Here is a 25,500-nt window from a genome sequence, read left to right on the forward strand (position 1 = left end):
TGCCATAAAGAAGAGGGAGTCAAGCTATTCTCCAAAGCGCCTGAAGGCAGGACAAGAAGCAACGGGTGGAAACTAATCAAGGAGAGAAGCAATCTAGAACTAAGGAGAAACTTCCTGACAGTGAGAACAATTAACCAGTGGAACAACCTGCCTCCAGAAGCAGTGAATGCTCCAACACTGGAAGTTTTTAAGAAGAGACAGGACAGCCATTTGTCCGAAATGGTATAGGGTTTCCTGCCTGAGCAGGGGGTTGGACTAGATGACCTTCAAGGTCCCTTCCAACTTTACTATTATTATTATTATTATCTCCCCCGCTCTTATAGGGAGACGTAAGAAAACCACCTGTCCAGGGTCCAATGCTTCTGTGTCTGTCTTGAATCTGAATCCCTCTAACTGGGTGCAGTTTAACAAAGAACCTTAATGCACAAGGCATCCAGTTACATCAGATCTCACAGCTTGGGGGTTTCCCCCTACAATGTGACTAACACCTAAGTTAATTGGACAGGATAAAGTTAAGCCGACCTTCCTCACATGTTCTCTTTCATGTTCTGTAGAAGTTTAGTTGTGAAGAAAAACAGGGCAGGTGTGTAAAAATTATTCTAAGAGTTTTGCCTGTCAAGGACCAGATGCATTTGTCGTATGTTTTGTAATTCATGGGTTCTTTGGGAAAAGTGTGGGATCCAATATTTTAGAGTAGGAACAGCAGGAAACCAGCAGTTCTCAGGACCTTGTTAATTTTGCCACCTTTTTGTTTTGTTTTTAATCCCAGGACTTATTTTCCAGTGAAAAAGGGAAGACTTGGATCACTACTGGCAAAATTTACCACCAAGTGAGTGACACAGAGCCGTGGTTTTAATTGTTTCGTTCTTACTAAGTATTCCTTTCCTTCATCACCTTCTCCTCTCCTTTCCCAGCAGGGGGGTTCTTAATGAAGCCCATAACCCAAGCCAGCTGTTTCCCTGCTAGAGACAATAAATATCAGAAAAATAACCCCTCTCTCCCCAAGTGAGACTATGATTTTTCTCATATTTAACTGTTTTCCCTTTTTCTGCTGGGATCTACAATAGATAAAGCAGAGTGGTTACACCTAAACCTTTTGTATTGCTATTTCTTTCCTTTCCCAACAGGGTGGCAATGCATAAACAGCTGTTCAAACATCTGGAAGACAGAGGAATACAAGTATGTTGGGGAAAACTGAGAAATCAGACTTTTGGGTGGCAGCCTAGTCTCTACTCCTGGGGATGATCAGAATTATTATTTATTTATTCATTTATTATTAAATGTATATGCCGCTCATCTCACTATTAAGCAACTCTGGCTGGCTTACAAGGTTATAAAAATCGATATAAGCAATTAAAACATCAAAAGAGCAAAACTTTGGGCATCAAAGTTAAAACACTAAGTTAACAACAAAGTAAATAAAATGAAATGCATACTCCGGGTGGAGTTGGGATCTTCTAATAGTTCACTAGCCACATTAAAATGAGACCACCTCCCATTGGGGCCCAGGCCAGTTGGCAAAGTCGGGGTCCCTCGGAAAGCCAACAGGGCGAGGGCAGATCTCACCTCAAGTGGCATGACGTTCCAAAGGGCAGGAGTCATAGCAGAAAGGATTTTCCATTGGATCTCACCAGCTACAATTCCTTGGCCAACGGAATCCAGAGCATGCCCCTCCTGCCGAACTAAGTAGGGAGGGCCAATCCCATCAGGGTGAGACTGTTTTTCAGATAACCTGGACCATGCCCTACAGGGGGCTTTAAAGGTAATGAATAACACCTGGAACAATACCGGAAGCAAGTCAGCAACCAATGCAGTTCGTGTAGCAGTGGTGTAACATGGGCCACTCTAGGGACCCCTAAAACTGTTTGCACTGGTGCATTTTGTGCCAGCTATAGCTCCCGAATACTCTTCAAGGGTAGCACCAAGTAGAGTGGGTTGCAGTAGTCCAAGCGCAAGATGAGCAAGGCATGAGTGGCTGAGCCTGAATTAAGACCTGAGTTGGAACAATTACAAAAAAAAATATGCTATTGACCTGGCTACTAACAGTGGTGCAAGTTTTAGCTTCTGAGTACAGATAGTCCTTGACTTACAGCCATTTGTTTAGTGACCGCTCAAAGTTACAACAGCACTGAAAAAAGTGACTTATGACCGTTTTTCATACTTACAACCATTGCTGCATCCCTGTGGTCCTGTGAGCAAAATTCAGGCAACTGTTGTGTTCATATTTATGACGGTTGCAGTGTCCTGGGGTCATGTGATCACCTTCTGCAATCTTCTGATAAGAAAACTCAATGGGGAAGCAAGATTTACTTAACAATTGCGTTACTAACTTAACAACTGCAGTGATTCACTTAACAACCATGGCAAGAAAGGTTGTAAAATGGGCAAAACTCGCTTAACTGTCTTGCTTAGCAACAGACATTTTGGGCTCAATTGTGGTCATAAGTCAAGGATTACTTCTACTCCATATAGATCCATGAAAGTGGTATGTCCACAGAAATCTCCATGTCTTGCCTGATCATTTCTATATGTATGTTTTGAAGCTCGCATGCTAGAAGCCAGTCTGAATTCTCAAACACAATCTTTTTTTTTTCTAAGAAAAGCACACTTGTATTTTCACCAACGCTGTAAGAAAAGATGAGGAAGAACCAACTTCCCAGTTTTCCATAATCATTTGTATAGGAATGTTCATAATATAGTATCAAAATGTCAAACATGAGTTTCAATCCTAAAAGCTTGGCTAACCTCTATTAACTGAAGATTAATTTGTGGGAAACTGTAATAATGTGGAATTGCTAACAATATTAAAGGCTTCACCTTTCCAAATTCCAAGTTAGAAGCGTCCTACCTCTAACATCCTCTACACCAGTATCTTTTAAACTTGGCAACTTTTAAAATGTGTGGATTTCAACTCCCAGAATTCCCCAGCCATTCTGGGAGTTGAAGTTCACACATCTTAAAGTTGCCAAGTTTAAAAAACACCCCTCTACTCTTTTCTAGTATCCCCCCCCACGTGCCTGTGACATAGACTAATGCAACCATTCTTTGCATGGTTTATTTCAAATAACAGATCACAAGACTTTTTCTGCAGCTTGTTGCTAAGGTGGGGATGGCAGCAGAAGCAAAGATTATTATTCTTCCCTTCAGCGACAAGATGCTTTGCACTTGGACTGCTGGGGAAATGCTGGAGAAATAATTGTATATATAAATCATAGACTTTTACAAGGGAAATCTGGTTTCAGACAGTTCCTGAACATTCTACATTATTACTATATATAGAATAGAATAGAATAGAAGCTGAAAGGGACCTTGGAGGTCTTCTAGTCCAGCCCCCTGCTCAAGCTGGAGAACTTATACCATTGTGACTGTCTAGTCTCTTAAAAACCTCCAGTGATGGAGCACCCACAATTTCTGGGGGCAAGCTGTTCCACTGGTTAATTGTCCTCACTGTCAGGAAGTTTCTCCTTAATTCCAGGTTGCTTCTCTCTTTAGTCAGTTTCCAACCATTGTTTCTTGTCCTGCCCTCAGGCGCTTTGGAGAATAACTTGACCCCCTCTTCTTTGTGGCAGCCCCTCAAATACTGGAATACTGTTATCATGTCACCCCATTTCTTCTTTTCTTTAGACTCACCAAATCCAAGTCCTGTAGCTGTCACAGCTGCCAGTTTTTTAGCTGATGTTGTTGGCCTTCGTATGCATCGAGAACCTAGGATTTCATAATGTACCGGCATATCATATTTGTGGATTCAAGAAGCATGGCCTTTTATATAAAGGCAGTCTTCGACTTACAAGCATTTATTTAGTGACTGTTTAAAGTTACAACAGCACTGAAAAAAATGACTGATCCAGTCATCACGTATGACTGTTGCAGGATCCCCACAATCATATGATTAAAATTCAGGTGCTTAGCAACTGGCATGTATTTACAGTGGTGGCAGGCATCCTGAGATCATGTGATTGCTACGTGTGACCTTCCAAGCTGGCTTCTGACAAGGGAAGTCAAAGGGGGAAACTGGATTTGCTTAATGATGACAGGATTCAATTAACAACTGCAGTAATTTGGTTAACAATTATAGCAAAAATCGGGCACAATTCCCTTAACAACTGTCTGGCTCAGCAAGAGAAATTGTGGTCCCAATTGTGGTTGTAGCTCAAGGACTATCTGCGTTATTATTATGGTTGATTGCAGAGTCAGCCAGATGTTTAGACTGGATTTGGCAAGAACTTAGGATAGGCAGATACAGGTAGCCCTTGACTTACGATAATTGAGCCCAACATTTCTGTTGTCAAATGAGACATTTGTTAAGTGAGTTTTACCCCATTTTACAATCTTTCTTGCCACAGTTATTAAGTGGATCATTGCGGTTGTTAAGTTACTAACAAGGCTGTTAAGTGAATCTGGCTTCCCCATTGCTTGTCAGGTCACAAAAGGGGATCACATGACACGGCAATGGTCATAAATATGAGTCAGTTGCCAAGCGTCTGAATTTTGATTACATGACCATAGGGACGCTGCAACAGTCGTATGTGTGAAAAACGATCGTAAGTCACTTTTCCACTGCCGTTATAACTTCGAACGGTCGCAACGAACTGTTGTAAGTTCGAGGTCTATCTATATTATAGTTGTTTGGTGGCGTTAAAAACCTCAGGGCAGGATCTTCCAAGTAAAGCTGCCTCATGCAACTGACCGATGGTTATTTTGTCAATATCAATGGTGTTCAAGAGTTGCTCCAGAAATTTTGGGATTGCAGCAAAGGCACCTCTTACTCTTGGTACTGCCTTGGCTTTTGTCGTTTTATTTCCAGGGTTTGCGTTCTGTGATTGTATTTTTCCCTTTTCCTCTTTCTATATAGGTTCTTCTTTGGGTTTTGAATGAAGAAAAAGAGTTTGAAGAAGCCTTTAGCTATGGAGTCTCCGGAATCATGACTGACTACCCAACTCTCCTTCGACATTACCTGAATGCTCACCCGCCACCACCTTCCCTTGCATAAATTGTTACGCTATTTTAGAATCATCGTTGACATTTCTGGTGGGGAATGGAGAGAGAAAAAGGAGATGAATGTAAAAGATAGGAAGCTCAAAGTGTATTTTACCTGTGTATGCTGTAATTTTGAAAAAAAAAATAACAATTTTGTTACCGGTGTGGGGCATTTTCAGTAGCTGACTAACATATTACATACTGAAGCAAGGGACTGAAGATAATGCGAGGCTATTGTTTTGCTACAATCCTGCTTGTAGAACACTGACATTTTCATTATTCACCTCCTGAATAATCAGTAGAAAAAGACAAAGGGGGAGGACAATTCTCTTATTAACACTCAGCAAAACAAATAAAGATAAAAAAGCACTTGGTGAAGAATGATCAACTTTCTTTTTCTCCTGAGGGGAGTGCTTCCTTTGTAATAAATAGGCCACAATGTTAGTTTGGTGTAGTGCAGGGGTCCTCAAACTTGGCCCTTTTATGACTTGTGGACTTCAACTCCCAGAATTCCTCAGCCAGGTAATGCCTGGCTGAGGAATTCTGGGAGTTGAAGTCCACAAGTCATAAAAGAGCCAAGTTTGAAGACCCCTGGTGTGTGGTGTGTTTGAAGAGCCAAGTTTGAAGACCCCTGGTGTGTGGTGTGTTAAGATGGTGGCCTAGAAACCAGGAGACTGTGATTTGTAGTCTCACCTTAGATAAAAGCCGAATGGGTGACTTTTGGCCAATCACCAAGAGATTATGAGTTCTAGTCCTGCTTTAGGCATGAAAGCGAGCTGGATGACTTTGGGCCAGTCACTCTCCCACCCCAAACCACCTCACAGGGCTGTTGTCACAGGGAAAATAGGAGGGAGGAGTATTAAGTAGGTTCACTGCCTTGAATTATCATAAAGTAATAAATTCGGGATAAAAATATAATAAATAAACAACTGAAGGGAACAGGGGGGTGATTTCAGGACCATCATTATCACCCCCTTGTTTCTTTTTCCTTTAGTATGTTTATCATCTTTTTATGTCTTGTGAGATTGGGGAATATTCTGAGGGATATTCTGGGGAATATTCTACATCTAAATGGATGGAGAATCAATGTGGTGGCCACGCCCACACAACTGTAGCCCCATCCCTTTCACCATGTGCACAATTCACATTAAAAAGCGGTGGGCTTTGATCATGCAGTCACAGCCATTTTCTTGATTATTTTTTTCCTTTTAAAATCCCCTCCTGTAGAAACCTACATGTAGAAACCTACACTTAAAATTGGCTTGAGGAAGGCTCTTGAAATCAGCTGAAGATCTGGCTAGGGAATTCTGGGACTTGAATTCCACCCATCTTAAAGTTGCCAAGGTCTAAAATCACAAGCTACCCATCCCTCTACTACTGTACTAGAAGCTTTAGTTGTCAGAGGAGAACAACAACTTAACTCAGCATTAAATTCTTGGAGGTAGATGACAAGGTATCAAGGCAACCTTTATGCTCTCCCAGACATTTCTCACTGTTTCAACAGCAGGTATGCAAACAAAGAGACAAGTCCCACAAAAGAAAGATCAGCTGTAAGGATTTGGCAAGAAATGCCAACTTTAAGTCCTTGGCACAACATCAGGTTGTTCTAATGTTCTAGCCAAATATTTTAATGGTGGCCAGGGAAGTGAGAGATGGCCTCATTTCCATGCTATACTGTATAAGATAAAGGAGGGATGTGTGCTCTAAGAACGAGTAAATCGGTGGTGGAATTTGATCTGTGGCCTTTCTTAGACCTATTTTCCTTTTCTTTCTGTGATTGTTGGCATGGATGCAAAAAAAAAAAAAAAATAGGAGGGCCAACAAGTTCTCCTAGATGATTAATTTGCCCTCAGTCCCCACTCTTCCTGGGCACATTCCTGGTACTCTAAGCCAGGGGTCCTCAACCTTGGCAACTTTAAGACTTGTGGACTTCAACTCCCAGAATTCCTCAGCCAGCTTTGCTGGCTGAGGAATTCTGGGAGTTGAAGTCCACAAGTCTTAAAGTTGCCAAGGTTGAGGACTCCAGCTCTAAGCTATTCCTGATGTGCCTTCCGCTTGGGTTACCATCTTTGAATCCTCCTCTTAAGGCCAACGTCTTCCTAGTATTCTGTGAGATGTAGGAATGATGCTGAAATGTTTTGAAAGAGCAATGCAGGCTCACATGATCTCTGCTACATTTGTTCCCACTGCATGTAGTCCTCGCCTTACAAACAATTCATTGAGTGACCATTTAAAGATATAATGGCACTGAAAAAAGAAGAGTTTTTTCATATTTACAGGTCATGTGATCAAAATTGAGACGCTTGGCAACTGACTCATATTTATGATGGTTGCAGTGTCCCGGGGTCGCCTTTTGCAACCTTCTGACAAGCAAAGTCAATGGGGAAGCCAGATTCACTTAACAACCGTGTTGCTAATTTAATAACTGCAATGATTTACTTAACAACCGTGGCAAGAAAGGTTGTAAAATGAGACCGAATTCACTTAACTGTCTTGCTTAGCGACAGAAATTTGGGCTCAATTGTGGTCCTAACTCGAGGACTACCTGTACAGGAATGTCCAAGTCCAGTGTTTTGTTGGTACATTGTTGTCAAGCCAAGCCACCGTGGATTAAGTTCTGGAGTTTAGCATAAATGCGAATGCAATTACTGCAGCATACTGATTCTATATGGGGTTACTCTTGAAAAGTATTCGAGTTACAGCTGACAAGGTCAAAGAGGAGAGCCTTTTCTGCTGTAGCCCCCACCCAGTGAAATATTCTACCACCAGAAGTGAGTTCTGCTCCCACCTTCCAGGTCCTTAAAACCTGATTTTGCCAGGTGGCTTGGGGTTCCACAGGTGCTTGTTGTAGTAAGAAGAACTCATCCCCCTGCTATCCATCCCCTTGGTTTTAGTTTTTAACACTTCTCAATTTTAATTGTTTTCATATGTATCTTTTTCCTATTGTAAGCCTCCCAGGATCATCTTACTGGTGAGATGGGCGGCATATAAATTTAATAGATAAATAGAATAGAGCTGGAAGGGACCTTGGAGGTCTTCTAGTCCAGCCCCCTGCTCAAGCAGGAGAAGAAATAATCAATGCAGAATAGTAAAATGCAGTTGATTCAATGTACAGCTCTGGTTTTCTCCTCGCTGTACTCTCAGCAGCGTCACTCCACATACTTGAGAGATCTTCAGCATAAGAATATTAGGGTTTTTTTAAAAAATAAAAAAATTGAAATCCTATGGGTCTGATGCAACATGCAGAATCACGGAAAGCTTCCATAAAGAAAATTATTGTGCTAACATTAATCCAGCATGGATTCTTCCTAACCATCAAGTCTGCTGGCTGGAGGCTGGCCAAATAAGTTCAGCTTGCATCGACTGACATTTCTTCTTCCTCTGAACATTTATTTGATTTACAAAAGTGCTTGACTTACGTCCTCAGTGGAGCCCAAAATTACTGTGGCTAAGCAATACAATCATTAGGAGAATTTTGCCCCATTTTACAAGCTTTGTTGCCACAGTTATTAAACGAACCATGCAGTTGTTAAGTTAGCAACACGATTGTTAAGTGAATCTAGCTTCTCCATTGACTTTGCTTGTGAGAAAGTCACAAAAAGGGGATCCTCCCACGACTCTGGGATGCCACAACCGTCGTGAAAACATGCTAATTGCCAAGCATCCGAATTTTGATCATGTGACCATGAGGATGCTGCAACATAAGTATGAAAGCAGTCATAAGTCACTTTTTCAGTGCCTCTGTAACTTTGGATGGTCACTAAAAGAATGGTTGTAAGTCAAGGACTACCTGTATATACCATCTATCTCACTGTCCTAAGTGACTCTGGGAGGCTTACAATAGTGTAAAACTGGGATCTTCAAACCTGGCCCTTTTATGACTTGTGGACTTCAACTCCCAGAATTCCTCAGCCAGGCATGCTGGCTGAGGAATTCTGGGAGTTGAAGTCCACAAGTCATAAAAGGGCCAAGTTTGAAGACCCCTGGTGTAAAAACATAATTATAAAGACACTAAAAGCATTAAAATTAACGTGGCACAATGATGTGATTTTTTAAATTGTCAAATACTTTCCACAGATTTTTTTCTAGAGCACAAATATGGAATCAGTGAGTCTCCAGATATTGTTGGACATTAATTCCCATCAGCCTAAGCCAGCAGGACCAATAATCAGAAACAATGGCAGCTATAGCTGCAAATCTTTTTAAACCAAGCGGTGGCATTATGTTAACCTCCATGCATAGGTTTTACACTCATGGTACCAGTGCTCTTACTTTTACATTCCACAAATCAGAATGGTAAGCCAATTACAGAATGGTAATAGAATTCACATGTGGCCAGAGACTTACTCCATATTATTTGCTAAGATGTTCCTTGGCTAAGCCCTAACACTAAAAAACAGGTTTTGCCAGCTAAGTCCCAATTCAAATTAATTGTACTGCAAAAATTAAGGTCCCCATAATTATCATTCATTTCACTATATAACATATCCTTTAGGTGACAATAGTCTGAGTCAATATCAATTGCCTTTTCTCTGATCAAAGTATTTGTCCTAAGAAGCTACACTATACTGTACTATGTTGGTGCAAAATTGTAGAAAATTGGTCACCACCCAAAGGGGAAGGGAATTATAGATATAATTGTGGCAGAAGTACACTACAATCAAACTTCTTATCCCTAGAATTGTTGCCTAGCAGAAGGGTGGGAGGCTCATGTACCTGGAGAGAAATCATGGGGATATCGTTTAAATCAGGGGTAGTCAATCTTGGCTCTTTTATGACTCGTGGACTTCAACTCCCAGAATTCCTGAGCCAGCCATGCTGGCTCAGGAATTCTGGGAGTTGAAGTCCACGAGTCATAAAAGAGCCAAGGTTGACTACCCCTGGTTTAAATTCTGGTCTCCAATTTGGTTTAGTCAATACTGTACATCAGGGATATCCAACCTTGGCAACTTTAAAACTTACGGACTTCAACTCCCAGAATTCACCAGCTGGCATGGCTGGCTGCGGAATTCTGGGAGTTGAAGTCCATAAGACTTAAAATTGCCAAGATTGGGAGCCTCTACTGTACATCATCCCTTCCAATCTGATTATGATTTACTCAAGTGTTATCAAGTTGGTGTTGACTCTTAGAAATCACATAGATATGAATAATAGTTCACATCGTACTATTTCAGTGATGGCGAACCTTTTAGAGACCGAGTGCCCAAAAACTGGCCCTGCCCCACTCCATCCCCTGCCCTGCCCCGCCCCCACCCCGCCTGCCCACAGGGCCACTCACCTCCTCTAGGGCCCGCCGCAGATCACTCAGGCAGCTCAGCAGTGCTATGGCGGCCACGCCCTCTGCCTGCACCCCGCAGCATCAACTGTGTGGGATGGGGCGTGAGGGCAGAGTCTTCTCTACGCTGCCTGGCTGCCATGTCCTTGGCTGCGCTGCTCCATGTGGGCTACGCTCGGGGGCAACTCTCCTCTAGGGGGGCTGCTGGTAAGGATAGGGTCGTGGGGGGAGGCGAGGCTGGGGCAATGGCACGTGTGCCCACAGAGAGGGCTCCGAGTGCCGCCTCAGGCATGCATGCCATAGGTTCACCACCACTATTGTCCACTATTTGGACAATAAATAGAATCAATCTTAAATACATAGTTTTATCGTCCTTTTTCTCTTGGTTTGAAGACTTGGGTCTCTTTGTCATATATCCAGAGCTATTCTCACAAGCAGAATACAGAATAACAAAATTGGAAGAAACTTTGGACATCTTCTAGTCTAACCCTCTGTAACCCTATTACAGATAGATGGCTGTCCAGTCTCTTCAATCTCTTCTGTCCAAACCTACTCTGGGTGTGTTTTAGAATGAGAAGTAAAAATCAAAGTTTTCTGAAGAAGCTGCATAGCTGAGTGGGAATTGGTACCCAGGTCTTCCCACTCCTAACCACTAGGGGACACTCCCTTTCAAATATTTGCTAGAGCTGGCTGCAGTTAAGCCAAGTAAACAATACAAGGCAAAGGCAACAACTTGGAAAACACCCACAATCATACAAGCTGCGTATGTGCAGGTCTGCAGCTATCTTAGCAAGTAAATTCATTTCTATCTCCCATCCTACTTCATTTCAAGCATATCAATGTAGCACATAGAATCCAACTGACAAAGTGGGGTCATATATAAAATCTCTCAAAAAAGCTGCAAGGTTTTTGGCTTCTGTGGAAGCCAATTAAAAAGAACCACATTGACAAAGACTTTTATTAGAGTAAAAGGAAACCACTGGATTTCCTTAACCAAAGTCAATCTTATCAAATCCAAGGACAAGGACAAGATAATTGCAGAATGTACAATATCTATCTTCCTCTGTGCCAGAATCAGCAGTTGCTGGTTAGACAAAGGTTACAGCCATGCTGATTAGATCATGTTGTCTCTTGATAAATGGGCGTTCATTCATGTTTTGCATAGTATTATGATGTGCTGTGTTCTATCTTAGGCTGGAGATGGGTAAAACACATTGTTTCTCTATCTGGACTCAGGTCATTTTTGTTTATTTGCATCTCACCCTTATTACTTTTACAAATAACTCAAGGCAGCAAACATATCCAACACACTTTCTTCCTTCTATCTTCCCCACAACAATAACCCTGTGAGGTGGGCTGCAGTAAGAGAGCGCGATTGGCCCAGGATCATCCAACTGGCTTTTATGTCTAAGGAGGGACTAGATCTCATGGTCTGTTGGGTTTCTAGCCTTGTGTCTTAACCACTAGACCAAACTGACCCTGGTCATAAGCTGCCTATCCACTTTTTAAAATGTCATTTTATGCAGCTGATAAAACAGATTGTGGCCATCACAACTGATGCCAAAAATGCATATATTAATCTAATCAGCAACACTGGACTTGGTTTCACTGCAACATGGTTATTTTTCTGGTATTAGCCAACTTGTGGAACTGAACTCATTATATGCAGATTCAGATCCTGCTCAACTATAAAACTTTAATCTAGTCTACTTTGTTGCAGGCATGCCAGACAATTTCCTTCCTCCTGACATCTAACCCTGACTCACAATGAGGAAGTGAACAATGACCACCTTCCCCTCCGAGATCAATAGTTTCCTTGCAGTGGTTTTCCAAAATACCCAAGCACAGAATAATTGTTCAGATGCCACGATATACAATTCCCCCCACCTCCTTTTTACTGGAATGTAGAGTCTGCAACTCCTGGATTTAATAAGACAACCCCATAAGATAAAATATGTGGTCTGCCTTGGGGGAAGAACTTCTACTATAGTGATGATGGTGTTTACATTGTTTACATTTTAATATCCGGAATTTTAAAAAGCATTATTACCAGCAGAAAGGTCAATTTCAGCATCGACTTATTTGCCGGATCCTCTGTTTCATAAGTACAAAAATCTGCCAGGCATGGAAGCGTATTAAAGCGTATTAGTGCCATTTACAAGATGCCACTTTCGCTGTAAAAAAGACTAACCTCCCCAACTATGCCTGAGTCTAGACCAAGGGTTTTCAACCAGTGGTACGGGTACCACCTGTGGTACATTGGCACCTGGCAGGTGGTACGCGACCATCCTAGAAAAGTGGTAGCCGGGGAGGGGAATGAGCTGAACTGGTGGCAGCACCACACAAGCCTGAGCGAGAGACGGCTGGAGCTGCAGGGCTGTCAGGGCTCAGTGAAAGCGCCAGGATCAACACCAGGTTCCAGCTGGAGCTCAGCACTGATCCTGGTGCTTCTGCTGAGCCCAGAAGAAGCGCCGATCAGCTGAAATGTTGCACCATCTCCAGGGTCTTGTGATTTACATTCAGATGCTTGGCAACTGATTCATATTTATGACGGTCACAGTGTCCCAGGGTCATGTGAAGTGACCAAAACTTGCTGCAACCACCCAGCAGACGGGGGGGGGGAATAAAAACCAAACACCCCCCACCCCACCCCCACTGCCAATCCTCAACAGAAATGCTCACAACAATGAAAACCTCGGACAGGAGGAAGAACGCCGCCGGGTGGGCAGGCAGGCGTCTTGCTTGGCTGTGCCTTGGGGGGCACTTTTTTTCAGTGCTATTCTAACTTCGAACAGTCACTAAGTGAACTGTTGTAAGTCGAGGACTACCTGTACTTCATCACTTTTTTCCTTTTTTTGGTCAAGTTTTTGACACCTTGCTAGGCGACTGGTGGTACTCGGATGTTGCCATATCCTAAAAGTGGTACAATGGGCGAAAAGGTTGAAGGGCTCTGCTCTAGACATCGTTTCCAAAGAAAAAAAAGTTCCCCGCGCCAGGCACTCTGCACGCGCCCAGAGGCCCGTCGCTTTCAGGGCCGGCCCACGCGCCTCGCGCCTCCCAGCCACGCCATCTCTCCCGACGGCCTCGCCGCGCCGCGCCCCGCCCCCACTCCGTGCCAAATCAAGCGCGGCCTCCCCGCGCGTGTCCCCTCCCCTTTTATCAGCTCTGCAGTTTATTTGCATAGCCGCCCCGATTGGCTGGGCGGAAAGAGGAAGGAGCGGAGGGGGAAGCCCGCAGAAAGGAGGAGGGAGGGGGGAAAGGGGGCGGAGACACCTTTGTTTCACAGCCTGGGTTTGTAAACAAGAGGAAGTCTAGACTCCCAGCTGGAGCACTTCGCGGGGGGCTGCGGGTCTGTCGGCGGGGTGACTCCCCTCCCCAAAAGCCGCATCGAGGCACCATCCGACGCGGGGGCGCTTCGCCGTTGCTCTTCGGACAGGTGAGATGGGGGAAGGGCTTAAGGGAAACGGCGGCGTCCGTGGACGCGTTCTCCCCCACGAAAGGCTCGCGGTGCGTGTCTGTCTCTCCGTGTATATAGAAACACGCACGGCGTCTTTATGTCCTCCTGCAGGAATGAAGGGAGGGGAAGGTAGTGGATGTTTGTGGGCGCCGATTTCCAGCGACCCGCTGACCCCGCCTCAAAAGGGGGATCTCCAGCTATCAGAACGAAGAGGGAGGAAAAGGATTCCAGTGGATCCTTTTCAGAGGATTCCAATTATTGCACTCATCCTGACCACGCCGAGAGAGCCTATTTCCTGTGATAACCTCATGTTCCCTTTGTTATTTCAGCAGGGGGGTTAATCTCCTTCCCCTCGCGATGGTCCGCGCCTCCTCTAATCCCACAGGAAATGCTATAGAGAGGGATCCGTTTTCAAGAGTCTCTAATTCGGGATCAGGTGGCATCTTTTATCTATTGAGCAGTCCCGGGGTTGCGTTTTTGTCCTTAGAGGGTAGTTTCCAGCAGAATATCGATTGGTAGCCAAACGACGGAACTGTTTATGAAAACTGGTTTTAACCCTCCCTTAGTCTCTCTCTGAGCAAGTAGTTCTCTCTCCTTTCTCTGTCCATCAGTCACCGGAATTTAATTTTTCCAGTTTGCAGTGCTGCTATTTTTCAAAAGTTTTAGTAGAAGGAGGGGGGTGGTTTGCACCTCCAACTTTCCTTTCCATATCCTTTTTTCTTATTCTAAAAGTTCACGTCAGGAAGTTTTTAATAAACAGAAATAAATGTTTGGATGAGTGGTCCTACAATTTATATGGAAATATAAAATTTGGCCTATTACTCAACAACTGTCCCCTTCTGATCTCGAAGTAAAAATCTTCCCATTTGCCCCTGGCAGAGAACACAAACACAATTTTCAGTTTATGACTGTCATCCCAGCCCTGTCATCAACTGTCCCCACCCTCTATATCAACCTCCTCTTTTTCTACATGTATATTTCAAGCTTCCTGTTTAACAGTTATAAAATAAGTAAATATAAAGTGCACATGATTGTTATAATAAAAGAAAACCAAGATACTTCAGCTTGTCTCATGTCTTTCTCTATTCTTATTTTTCTCTCGTTAAAGGGTCCCCAATAGCCTATTTCTGGGTGTGTTTCTACAGGCACCCTGTATTTGATATATCAGATCCACTATATTTTCTTGAGGTTCAAATCATTTCAATATCTTATCATGCCCATTTATTTCTTACTTGCTATACCAGAGTTGAATTGCTATATATAAACAAATAAGTAAATTGTTCTTAGAGCACAATATAACATGGCAATAATCATCTTTTCCATTATCAAAACAGAGATTAAAGTCAGATAAGCTCAATGCTTATTTATAGGCCTCACGTATAAAACAAATTACCGTAGCTTAAGAAAATCCTTCCTTATACCTGGTATATATTTTCCTTATCATATTTAAAAAAGCCTTGTTATCTTCTAAAATAAATGTGCAAAAGATAGTATTTGAATTACATGGTCCAGTTCATTTGGTGTTCAGACAAAAACAAATACATATTTCCTGTCCACATCTAGTAGAAAAGCAATTAATAAATTGCTGGTAAACAATTAAACTCCCTATTAGTTATGGCTAGTATGTTTCTGTTCTTTCTTAAGACTGTCTTGGATATTGTTTAGAAGAGAATCTCAGTTGCAACTGTTACTGGCAAATACGTAATTTATTTAGAAGAACAATATTTTTTGTTACAGTTCCTTGGGAACTTTGATAGCGCATATATATATATATATATATATATATATATATATATATATATATATATATATATATGTTGAGAGCAAATAATGCGATGACATTAAAGATTTTTTTAAAATCTTTTTTCAAAGTTGTAAACAAATCCTTTTTTAAAAAATAAAGGAACTGTATTTTTTTTTTTAAAAAACCACTTCCTTCTTTGTTTCCTTCCTTTCACTTCTTCCTTTATTTCTCCTGTCTAGTTATTCCTCATGTTCATCCCTTGTTATATTCCTCTCTTTCCTTAGCCTACCAGTAATTTCTGTGTTCAGTGTAGATTCTTCAAGAAATTATGGGGAAATATAAAAAAGATGGGGGAATAAAAAACCTCTACGCCATGGCCACACATGGAAAAGCAGAGGTTGCATGTTTGCCTGCAGGGTAGATATTCATAACTTGCTTTAAGTTTAAAGCTAGCTTAGGAGGAAGAGGGGGGGGAACGGGAGGGGGATTAAGTTGGATCTTTAAGTTCTCCCAAATGCTAAGATCTTCTCTAAAAAAAGTCAAAGCACAAATCCAGCTTCCGGGGAGATGTATGGAGTCTTGGGCAACATTTTTCCTGGCTCAGCATTTCCTTGCCTGCCCGACTGGCTGGTTTGCTTCCCTTTGAAGGAATCACCTTTCTCCTCCTCCACCATGAGGTTCCAGACAACCACTCTACCCACCCCCTTTGAAAACCAAGCCTCCGTACTTCCTTCCAGAGATTTTCCTCTTGCCCGCCTCCCCTCAAATACCTCTCCAGCTGATTGGTTTAGCCCACTGTATTTTCTAGCAATCCCCTCGCTCTGCTCCTCCTCTTCTCTCATCTTCAAGGCTGCTTTGTGTCTACCCCATTCTTCTCCAGCTAGCTGTCTGTCTCATGTTGTGCCTTATTCTATGTCTCCAATGCCTCTGGTTTGGCTGCACTTAAGTGCCACACAATTCTCCAAGCCCTTTGTCGTGTTTCTTTGAAGCTGCCCCTTGCCATCATGTAACATAATTCCTCTAGATTCCTTCTGCCTTCTTCTTGGCTTAGCAGAAGATCCCTCCATCATTTCACAACTCCTGAGGTTGCCTGCTATTCTGTGACAAGCTGTTGATGTCTGTCACCACCAAGTATGCTTTCTAGACTTTGCTACTTTCTGTCTTGACTTTCCCTTCCCTCTCAACCAAGCAGATGGCAGTTGCCAGTTTGGTCTAGTGCAGTGATGGCGAACCTTTTAGAGACCGAGTGCCTAAACTGCAACCCAAAACCCACTTATTTATCGCTGGGTGCCAGGTAGGCGTGGCCCACTGGGTGGACATGGCTGTGGTCATGGCAGATTGGGTGGGTGTGGACAAGGTGGCCGTGATCACCTTGATGTTGCCTGTGGGGAGGGATGCCTGTGGGGGCCAGGCAGGGTTGGGGGAGATCCAGGGGGTCTCTGATAGATGGGGTGGTGGGCAGGAGGCTCGTCCTGCTGGGTGAGGTGAGGGTAAGGCGAGGTAGGGCGGAGGTGCCATTGTCACAGGGCAAGGTGAGGCCGGGGCGGCTGCTGCCTGACACCATCGGCCCCTGCACACAGAGGCCAGCGAGCGCATGGGTGCTGGGATGCATCCGGCCATGTGGGACTTCGGCAAGTTAGTGGGCGGCTGGTTGAAGAAGAATGGTTGCCATCTTCGGGGCATAGTGCGCGTGCCCACAGAGAAGGCTCTGAGTGTCGCCTCTGGCACACGGGCCATAGGTTCGCCACCACTGGTCTAGTGGTAAAGGCACCCAGCTAGAAACTAGGAGACTGTGAATTCTAGTCCCACTTTAGGCATGAAAATCAGTTGGGTGGCTCTGGGTCAGTCACTCTCAGCCCTGCCCACCTCACAGGGCTGTTGCTCTGAAGAAAATAGGAGGAATATGTAATAATAATAATAATAATAATAATAATAATAATAATAATAATAATAATAATAATAATAGAAAGACTGTGGCAAAAGCAAGCAAGGGTAGTACCAATAGTAATAGGCGCCTTGGATGCAATCCGAAAACAACGGGAGAACCACTTGAACACCATTGGCATTGACAAATTCGCTATTAGTCAATTGCAAAAGGCAGCCTTACTAGGAACTGCTTCCATCCTGTGACGATATCTGTAATACCATCAAGCATCCACATCTGCCTATCCCAGGTCCTGGGTAAGGACTCGATAGGTAGACAAAATGCCAGATCCAGTCTGAACATCTGGCTGACTGTGCGATGATCCATAATAATAATAATAATAATAATAATAATAATAATAATAATAATAATAATAATAATAATAATAATAATAATAATAATAATAATAATAATGAAGTTGGAAGGGACCTTGGAGGTCATCTAGTCCAACCCCCTGCTCAGGCAGGAAACCCTACCTATACCATTTTGGATAAATGGCTGTCCAGTCTCTTCTTAAAAATTTCCAGTGTTGGAGCATTCACCGCTTCTGGAGGCAGGTTGTTCCACTGGTTAATTGTTCTAACTGTCAGGAAGTTTCTCCTCAGTTCTCTGTGTTGGATATGTTTGCTGCCATGAGTTATTTGTAATAGCAGTAAAGGTGAGAGACAAATAAACAGAAATGATCTGAGGCCAGACATACCTTGAGACCTTGAACTATTTATAAAAATAAAGGTGGGATTAAAAAATATATCTCTGAACAAAGGCCCATGCTGCAAAAGTGAAAACTGCTCATAGGTTTGGGATATGTGGCTGGTTATAGTACCTGACAGTTATGTGCACAATCTGATAGAATAAAGAAAACAGAAAGCTGATTTTATAAGAAAAGTCTAGAGTTTACAGCGAGGCTGAGGAATTTTGGGAGTTGAAGTCCACAAGTCTTAAAACTGGCCAAACTGTACTAGGAAGACCTAACCTGAAATTAACTGGAAGGGTGGCTTGGAAAGTTAAAGCCTGATTCCTAAGGTAGTTTTCTTTCATCAAAGGATGATCAGCTGTGACCTACATCCTGGGGTTAATTACAGGCTGAGTCTCCAAGAAGCTGCCAAGGGAGGGAGGGAAAGCACGAGGGAGGGAGGGAGGGAGGGAAGGAAAGCACCACGTGGTATTGTTTTTGTTTAGATACCAGACTGGTTACACAAAACCTGGCCAGTTCCCAGAGCTAAGAAGCAAAATCTTGGCATTCTGACTCTAGGTCTGTAAGCTATCCCTTCTGATATGGGTTCTCTGTAGGTTGGTGATCTGCCTCTTCCTCTTTTTTTAGGGCTTTCATCTGTGCCCCCCCCAGCATCTCCTCCAGGAGCTGTCTAGTTCTCCACAACTCTCCTGCAGCTTTTCTCCTGGTGTGACTCCCACCACAATGGTGAGGCTGTCCAAACCCAAAACTTTTCAGGCCTATCTGGACAACTGTCACCGTCGCTACAGTTGTGTGCATTGCCGGGCCCACCTGGCTAATCACGACGACCTCATCTCCAAGGTACAAAAAAGGGAATGAGATAACCCTGGTACACTCCTCTAGAGAAGATCACAACATCCAAGGGAAAGAGGTTGCTGCTCCTTGGTTAGCTCATTTAAAAGAAAAAGAAAACCATAATTGCCAAAGGAGAATGTAATACGGAAGGGCAACAGAGAAAGGACAGCTATATTTTCTTATACCCCAATGTAAAATTACTACTGTGAATTTTCTGTGTTCCTTTAAAAATTTGTCAGTCCTCTAACAAGTAAGTACAGGTAGTCCTCATTTTACAACCATTTGTTTACAGCAGCACTGAAAAAAAGTGGTTTACAATTGAACCTCGCAGTGACAACTACTGCAGCATCCCCATGGTCAGGTGATCAGAATTTGAATGCTTGACAACTAGCATGTATTTATGATGGCTGCAGCATCCCAGGTCATGTGATCGCCATTTGCAGCCTTTCCAGCCAGCTTCTGGCAAGCAAAGTCAATGGGGGAAGCCAGACTCGCTTAACAATCACATGCTTCACTTAACAGCCACAGTAATTCCCTACAGTAATTGCAATTGTGGTCGTAAACCGAGGACTACCTGTAAGTCATTTCAGGACCAGTGTCAAATAATATCTTAAATATGTTTACCCTAACATAGCAATATTAATGTTGTAAGTTAAATACAGAGGCCTGGGAATATAGATTATAATTAGTATAGAATTAAGCAAGCCAAACTCTGGCCGGTATGGTTTATGGGAGAAATCAGCACCTCCCAAGCAAACCATAATTTAGAGCTAGAAGTTTCTCCTCTGGGAATAATGCAGTTAAAAACAGGCAAAGAAGGGGAGGGTGGGCCTCCAAGCAGCAGCAGCAGCAGCCAATTGCAACATCTATGTCTCTTTCCAGAGACACCTTCCAGAGGCTGCAGAATTTCTGAGCAATAAAAGATGGGAAATTATTTGGGACTAGAACAGCGGTTCTCAACCCATTTGGGGTCGATCGACCATTTCATGGGGGTCGCCAAGCAAGGCTGTCCGCCATTTTTTTCCCCTTTTCCGGCGGGTGCCTTACCGCCCTTGGGCTGGGCCAGCTGGTGGTTGGCCTGCTCCGTCTCTGCCGCTTGCCAGCTACGCCTCGGCCAGTGCAGGACGCGGAACCACGCATGCGTGGCGCTCCCGGGCAGGGAAAGTCCTCGACTTAGGACCGGTTGGGTAGTCCTCGACTTACGACCGGTTTAGTCCTCGACTTATGACCGGTTTAGTCCTCGACTTACGACCGGTTTAGTCCTCGACTTACGACTGGTTGGGGGTCGCGGCATTGAAAAGGTTGAGAACCACTGGACTAGAAGAAGGCACGAGGAGAAGGGGGGGGGTATTTACAGAGGGCAATGAGTTCTTTCAGAGGTGCCTGCCTGGGCTTGTCAGCCACCTCCACCCCAGTTCTCAAGAGCTTACAAGGGCAACAGGTCTCAGCTGTGGCTGATTAATCATTAAATTCTGTTTCATGGGTTCCAAAGCAAACTAGAGAATAAACAAGGAAACGGGGAAGAGATGGCCTCTGGCTGCTTGCCATCAGCCAAGCGGGAGAGGAAGATAAGCAGCTGGTCTAGAACCAAAGTCTACAGAAGATGATAAAAACAGCTTGAGACAGGCTGAACGCTGCTCCTGAGATTTGGGTTCCCAAGGTTGTGTGTGTGATGGGGGAGAACCATGGAGACAGAGTGGCAGGAGGCGAAATAACTGTGGAAAGTATTCAGGGTTAGTGGTAGGCATTTGTTTAATAGGGACAGGAAAGTATTTTGTTTTTGATCTGTGCCCCTTTCTCCTTTTTGGTTACAGTCTTTTCAAGGAAGCCAAGGACGGGCATATCTATTCAACTCTGTGTGAGTATCACAAAAGAGGAACATATTTTGGAAGGAAAAAAATAAATACTCTGCACTCAGGTTTTCCCTCTCAAAGAACCTCTAGCTATGTTAAGTGGCATTGTCTGGGGCCAGGACAGATGAGATGGGCCTTTTAAGTTTACCATCAGAAGAGCAGCAAATCCTTGCTGTATCCTAATTCTATGTCTGAATGCTCATTGAGCTAGTACTCTCATGTCCTACTATACTGCATGTTCGGTAAGGACTCCCAGACTCCATTCATAACACCTTACCTGATAAAATATCCGAGAAATGATGATCTTTTTTACATGCAACTACTGTTACCAGATCGGTATAAAGTAGCTTCCCTGAATGTGGGATAAAATTCTGTTATACTGTATGTAAAAGTAAGCAAACTTTAACTGCCCACTGTTAATCCACCACCAATTACAATAAATTATCCTGCCCGTCTTTCATTTTTATTTTTTACTATTAATTATTGTTTTAATGCTTTTATTTGCCAGTCTGTGACCGTAATAAAGATTGATTGATTGATTGATTGAGGTAATAACTATTTAGTTGGTACTCTTAACACTAACACTAACCACAAGGACTTCAGCCAGCCAGAGTCCTCTGTTGAGAAAAATCTAGCTACCTGGAAGAAAAAATCTTGCACTGAAGTCTTTCCCCTACCACTGTTCCTTTGGGGCAGGGGTAGGCAACCTTGGCTCTTTTATGACTCATGGACTTCAACTCCCAGAATTCCTGAGCCAGCCATGCTGAGGGGAAAGGATGAGGTTTCCAAGCTGAGCCGTGCTGGCTCAGGAATTCTGGGAGTTGAAGTCCACGAGTCATAAAAGAGCCAAGGTTGCCTACCCCTCTTTGGGGCATCTGTAGATTGAAGGGTCAACAGAAGAGACAATCTCTCATTTTCCATGAATCTGGAGCTGAAACAAAGAAAAGCAGAAGCAATTAAGCTATTAAGATAGTAGAATGAGAGAAGGAGGGGAATAGATTTCAGTAAAAGATAACCTAATAGGCTAATCCCTTTTTCCAAAACAGGCAACCCAGCAGGAATGGGGGCTATTCAGATAAAATTCAAAAACATAAGGAGGCCTTCAAAGCAAACTTAAAATACTTCAGTACTAGTATTGATTGGCACATTATTTCAAACTGAAACTCACACCTAATCAAAGAGGGTTATTTCCCAGTGATCCCATGGGAATAAGTGAATTCTGCAAGTGAACTACAGGAGCAAGTAGGTATTCATACCTTGTTGCTAGTTTGATAACAGTGCCATAGCCTGGAGGTTCACCAAATCCTCTCCTAATATGTAGGCTGTTCGTTGTGCCTGTGCATTACACACTTGACTTCCACCATAAGGTTATAAACCGTTTTTGGTCTCCTTTCTCCCCAGCTCCAGCCTGTCTCTGTGGCACTACACTTCAAAAGACCTTGGTAGACCCCCAGAACAGAAACCGTACCCCTTCTTTCCATGTGGGGGTTGTGGGCTGACCTGCCTCATTGGGTGCTGCTTTTGAAGTCACTGAGTGACTCTGAAGCTGGACATAATCCAAATCCTGGAATAATCTCCATCTTCATATCCAGTTTGTGAGAAAGTTTTGGGCTTGTTCTGTTCTGGTGTGCGTCCAAACCAACCTAACAGAACTGAGGGGATCCAATCAAATCCCACCCTTTTTCCCACTGGAAGACCAAACCAGCCTGAGTTTTGTCAAGCACCCACAAAGGGAATAGAAATAGTGGTGGCGAACCTATGGCATGGGTGCCAGAGGCGGCACTCAGAGCCCTCTCTGGGGGCACGCGCACCGTCGCCCCAGTCCTAGGCCTTCAGCTGGGTTTTATAAAACCTTTTCGCTTTAGGCCTCCGCCGCCGTGTGCAAAAAAAAAAAAAAGTTCAATCAATCAGTCAATTTCAACTCGTGGGAAAAAAAAATCTTGCAAAGTTGGAATCGATGGATTGAACTTTTTAGTCCCACCCAGTCTGCCGTTACCACTGCAGCCACGCCCACCCAATGGGCCACACCCACCCAATGGGCCACACCCACCCGGCACCCGATGATGCATAAGTGGGTTTTGGGTTGCAGTTTGGGCACTCGGTGTCTAAAAGGTTCGCCATCACTGGAATAGAACCATTGTTATGGCAGCAATGGGTCCAGCTTCAAAGAACAATTCCATTGCTTTCATTTCCTCCCTTGATTGATTTCCGTTTTCAGTGATTTCAAGGCGAAGTAGAACTCATACTAGGAAAGCGATTGGGCGGAGGGGCCCTGTTAAAAACCAGATGACATTGTGCTATCTTTTGGCTCCCTACAGAGTGAATGTGGGATGTGGCCCAGCAGAGGAACGTGTTCTGCTGACGGGCCTGCATGCTGTAGCTGATATATACTGTGAAAACTGCAAGACCACCCTTGGATGGAAATATGTGAGTCTCCTGCTTTGTGCCCTCCTCCTCTTCCTCTCCCTCCCTAAAACGATTGCACCACCAATGGCTGCCTTCCACCTGTATTGTTCCTTTCTCTTCTTCTTCTTCTACAGGAACAGGCCTTTGAAACTAGCCAGAAATACAAGGAGGGCAAATTCATAATTGAACTGAACCACATGATTAAAGATAATGGCTGGGATTGAAAGCCAACCAGCATCTTTGGACAACTGTATGTAGGGGGTGGAGCCTAAGAAATGTCAAATTTCCACCAAACCTGCCTCTACCTTCTCAACCATTGGATTGCCATCCCAGGCACCTCCAGGGGCACCTGAGTTGTGAAGGAGGAGGCGGTCCTCCTGCCAGAGACACATACCCACAGCTCAGTCATGTTAAGTTCCTGTGGCAAAAGGTGGAAGCTCCGGGACACCGTTAGGCCAGGGACTGTGTGCAGGCAGGGACGGGTGGGCTGGGAGGACTACGGCTGGCTCTGTTGTCCAGAGAGAGTCTGTATTAAGAGAAATACAGAGGGGAAATGTACAGTGCGAGGGGGAAGGGAAATGTTAGGCGTGTACAGTATTTCTCTGTGTGTGTATGTGTGTATATGTATTATATAAATAAAAGTATTGAAGTGACGGAGGTGTTTTTTTTCCCGCTTCCTTCTACAGTGTGGTAGTTGGTAGATTGGAGCAAGGGAGAAAATATAAATTCCTTGGGCTGCTCCCTGTTTAGCTAATTAAAGTTAAGGCTTGGATATTTTATTTTTATCTAATAGTTCTGAAACATTCAAGACTTTCTGTGAGCAGCAGTACAACACCAGCAAATCAGGATTTGTAATAGCTGTTTCACTACTAGCTGTATGTTGTTTTTTTCTAATTTATTAGATTTTTACCCTGCCTTTATTATTTTTTATAAATAGCAGCAAACATACCTTATGCTCCTTCCTCCTCCTATTTTCCCCACAACAACCCTGTGAGATGGATTGGGCTGAGGGAGTGACTGGCCCAAAGCCACTCAGCCAGCTTTCATGCCTAAGATGATACTACAACTCACATTCTCCTGATGATTGGCTCAAAGTCACCTATTTGGTTTTCATGCCTAGGGCAGCACTAGAATTCACAGTCTTCTGGTAATTGGCCCAAAGTCACCCAGCCAACTTTCATGCCTAAGGACCAGAATTCATGGTCTCCTAGTTCCTAAGCCAGCACCTTAAACACTAGATCAGTTTGGCAATACGTTCTTGTAATATGTTCACAATTCTTATTGAGAGGGAATAATTGCCTCTAAGCCTACGTAGAAACTAAGTCACATTCTGTCAATCTGTCAAAATATTGTGGAGGAATGGGGCTGTGACACAGAAGAAGAAAATATGATTCATCTCAACTCAAGGTTGGTGGTAGCCAATTCTAATCACACTGCCCCCCTTGCTATAGCTGAGTTCTAGAAAGCTAATAGCACAGGATGAGTGGACAGGGTCCAAATCATATTATTTGGCGCCATTTATTAAGGCAGACTGTCCCTCATTTAGCCCCTGAAAGGTCAACTCTGCCTTGCTTGAAGAACAGGTAGTCCTTGACTTACAACCAAACTGGGATCATAATTTTGGTTGCTAAGTAAAGTAGTTGTTAAGTGAGTTACACCCAATTTTATGACCTTTTTTGCAAAGTTGTTAAGCACTTGTTAAGTGAATCATTCTGTCATTAAGCAAAATATAGCTCTGAAGCCCAAATTGTTGGACTTTCAGCAGTTGGCTGAAAGTAAAAATAATTTGCTAAAGGAAGAAGATTATGGATTAACTTTACCCAGGCTCCCTTTGGAGCAAGCTGAAGCCCGCTCAGCTGAAAGTAAAGACTCCAAAACCTGATTGGACCATTATCAAAACACATTGCACACCCCTTTTATAGCCCAGGGTGAGAAACCAACCAAGGGCAGGAAAAAAGGACATAAAATTTAAACTTTGGTCTAAATATGGCTTATTCCTAGATTCTGCAATAGCTGATCATTGTTTTTAGAGCTTCTTTGGCAACTGCATTAAATCAATTTAGTCATCCAATTTAGTCATCAGCCTTATCCTTGATTCTTTGCTACTAATTGCTGAGTGCAGTTATAAATAAGAACATTGATGCCCTGTGGGAAGCTTTCACATATTGATCTCGGAGTCCTAGTGGACAATCACCTAAATATGAGCCAGCAGTGTGCTGCAGCTGCCAAAAAAAGCCAACACAGTGCTAGGCTGCATTAACAGAGGGATAGAATCAAGATCACGTGAAGTATTAATACTACTTTACAATGCCATGGTAAGGCCATACTTGGAATAT

The 25,500-nt window shown here is 43.5% G+C and overlaps 2 protein-coding genes across 2 annotated transcripts in view; both read left to right on the plus strand.

Moving 5' to 3' along the window:
- Positions 1-5,337, plus strand: part of LOC107282722 (lysophospholipase D GDPD3) — an 18,083-nt gene extending 12,746 nt beyond the window's left edge. The window contains exons 8-10 of the mRNA XM_015810540.2: positions 770-829; positions 1,128-1,179; positions 4,853-5,337. Coding sequence (XP_015666026.1) covers positions 770-829; positions 1,128-1,179; positions 4,853-4,990 — 250 coding nt within the window. The 3' untranslated portion in view covers positions 4,991-5,337. The remainder of the gene's footprint in view (positions 1-769; positions 830-1,127; positions 1,180-4,852) is intronic.
- Positions 5,338-13,535: 8,198 nt separating this feature from the next.
- LOC107282723 (protein yippee-like 3) lies at positions 13,536-23,783 on the plus strand. The gene is made up of 5 exons (XM_015810541.1): positions 13,536-13,688; positions 18,699-18,911; positions 20,720-20,763; positions 23,077-23,185; positions 23,299-23,783. The coding sequence occupies exons 2-5, from the start codon at positions 18,795-18,797 to the stop codon at positions 23,386-23,388; spliced, it is 360 nt and encodes a 119-aa protein (XP_015666027.1). The 5' UTR covers positions 13,536-13,688; positions 18,699-18,794; the 3' UTR covers positions 23,389-23,783.
- The last annotated feature ends 1,717 nt before the right edge of the window (positions 23,784-25,500 follow it).

Source organism: Protobothrops mucrosquamatus, unplaced genomic scaffold (assembly GCF_001527695.2).
Source record: "Protobothrops mucrosquamatus isolate PMUCROS unplaced genomic scaffold, P.Mucros_1.0 scaffold11, whole genome shotgun sequence".
Taxonomy (NCBI): Eukaryota; Metazoa; Chordata; class Lepidosauria; order Squamata; family Viperidae; genus Protobothrops; species Protobothrops mucrosquamatus.

Bases quoted from the DNA above. Each gene is read 5' to 3' on its own strand.
- LOC107282723 (XM_015810541.1), top strand. From the start codon at position 18,795: ATGGTGAGGCTGTCCAAACCCAAAACTTTTCAGGCCTATCTGGACAAC. The intron at 18,912-20,719 runs GTACAAAAAAGG...TTTTGGTTACAG, and splicing joins ACGACGACCTCATCTCCAAG to TCTTTTCAAGGAAGCCAAGG. The intron at 20,764-23,076 runs GTGAGTATCACA...GGCTCCCTACAG, and splicing joins GCATATCTATTCAACTCTGT to AGTGAATGTGGGATGTGGCC.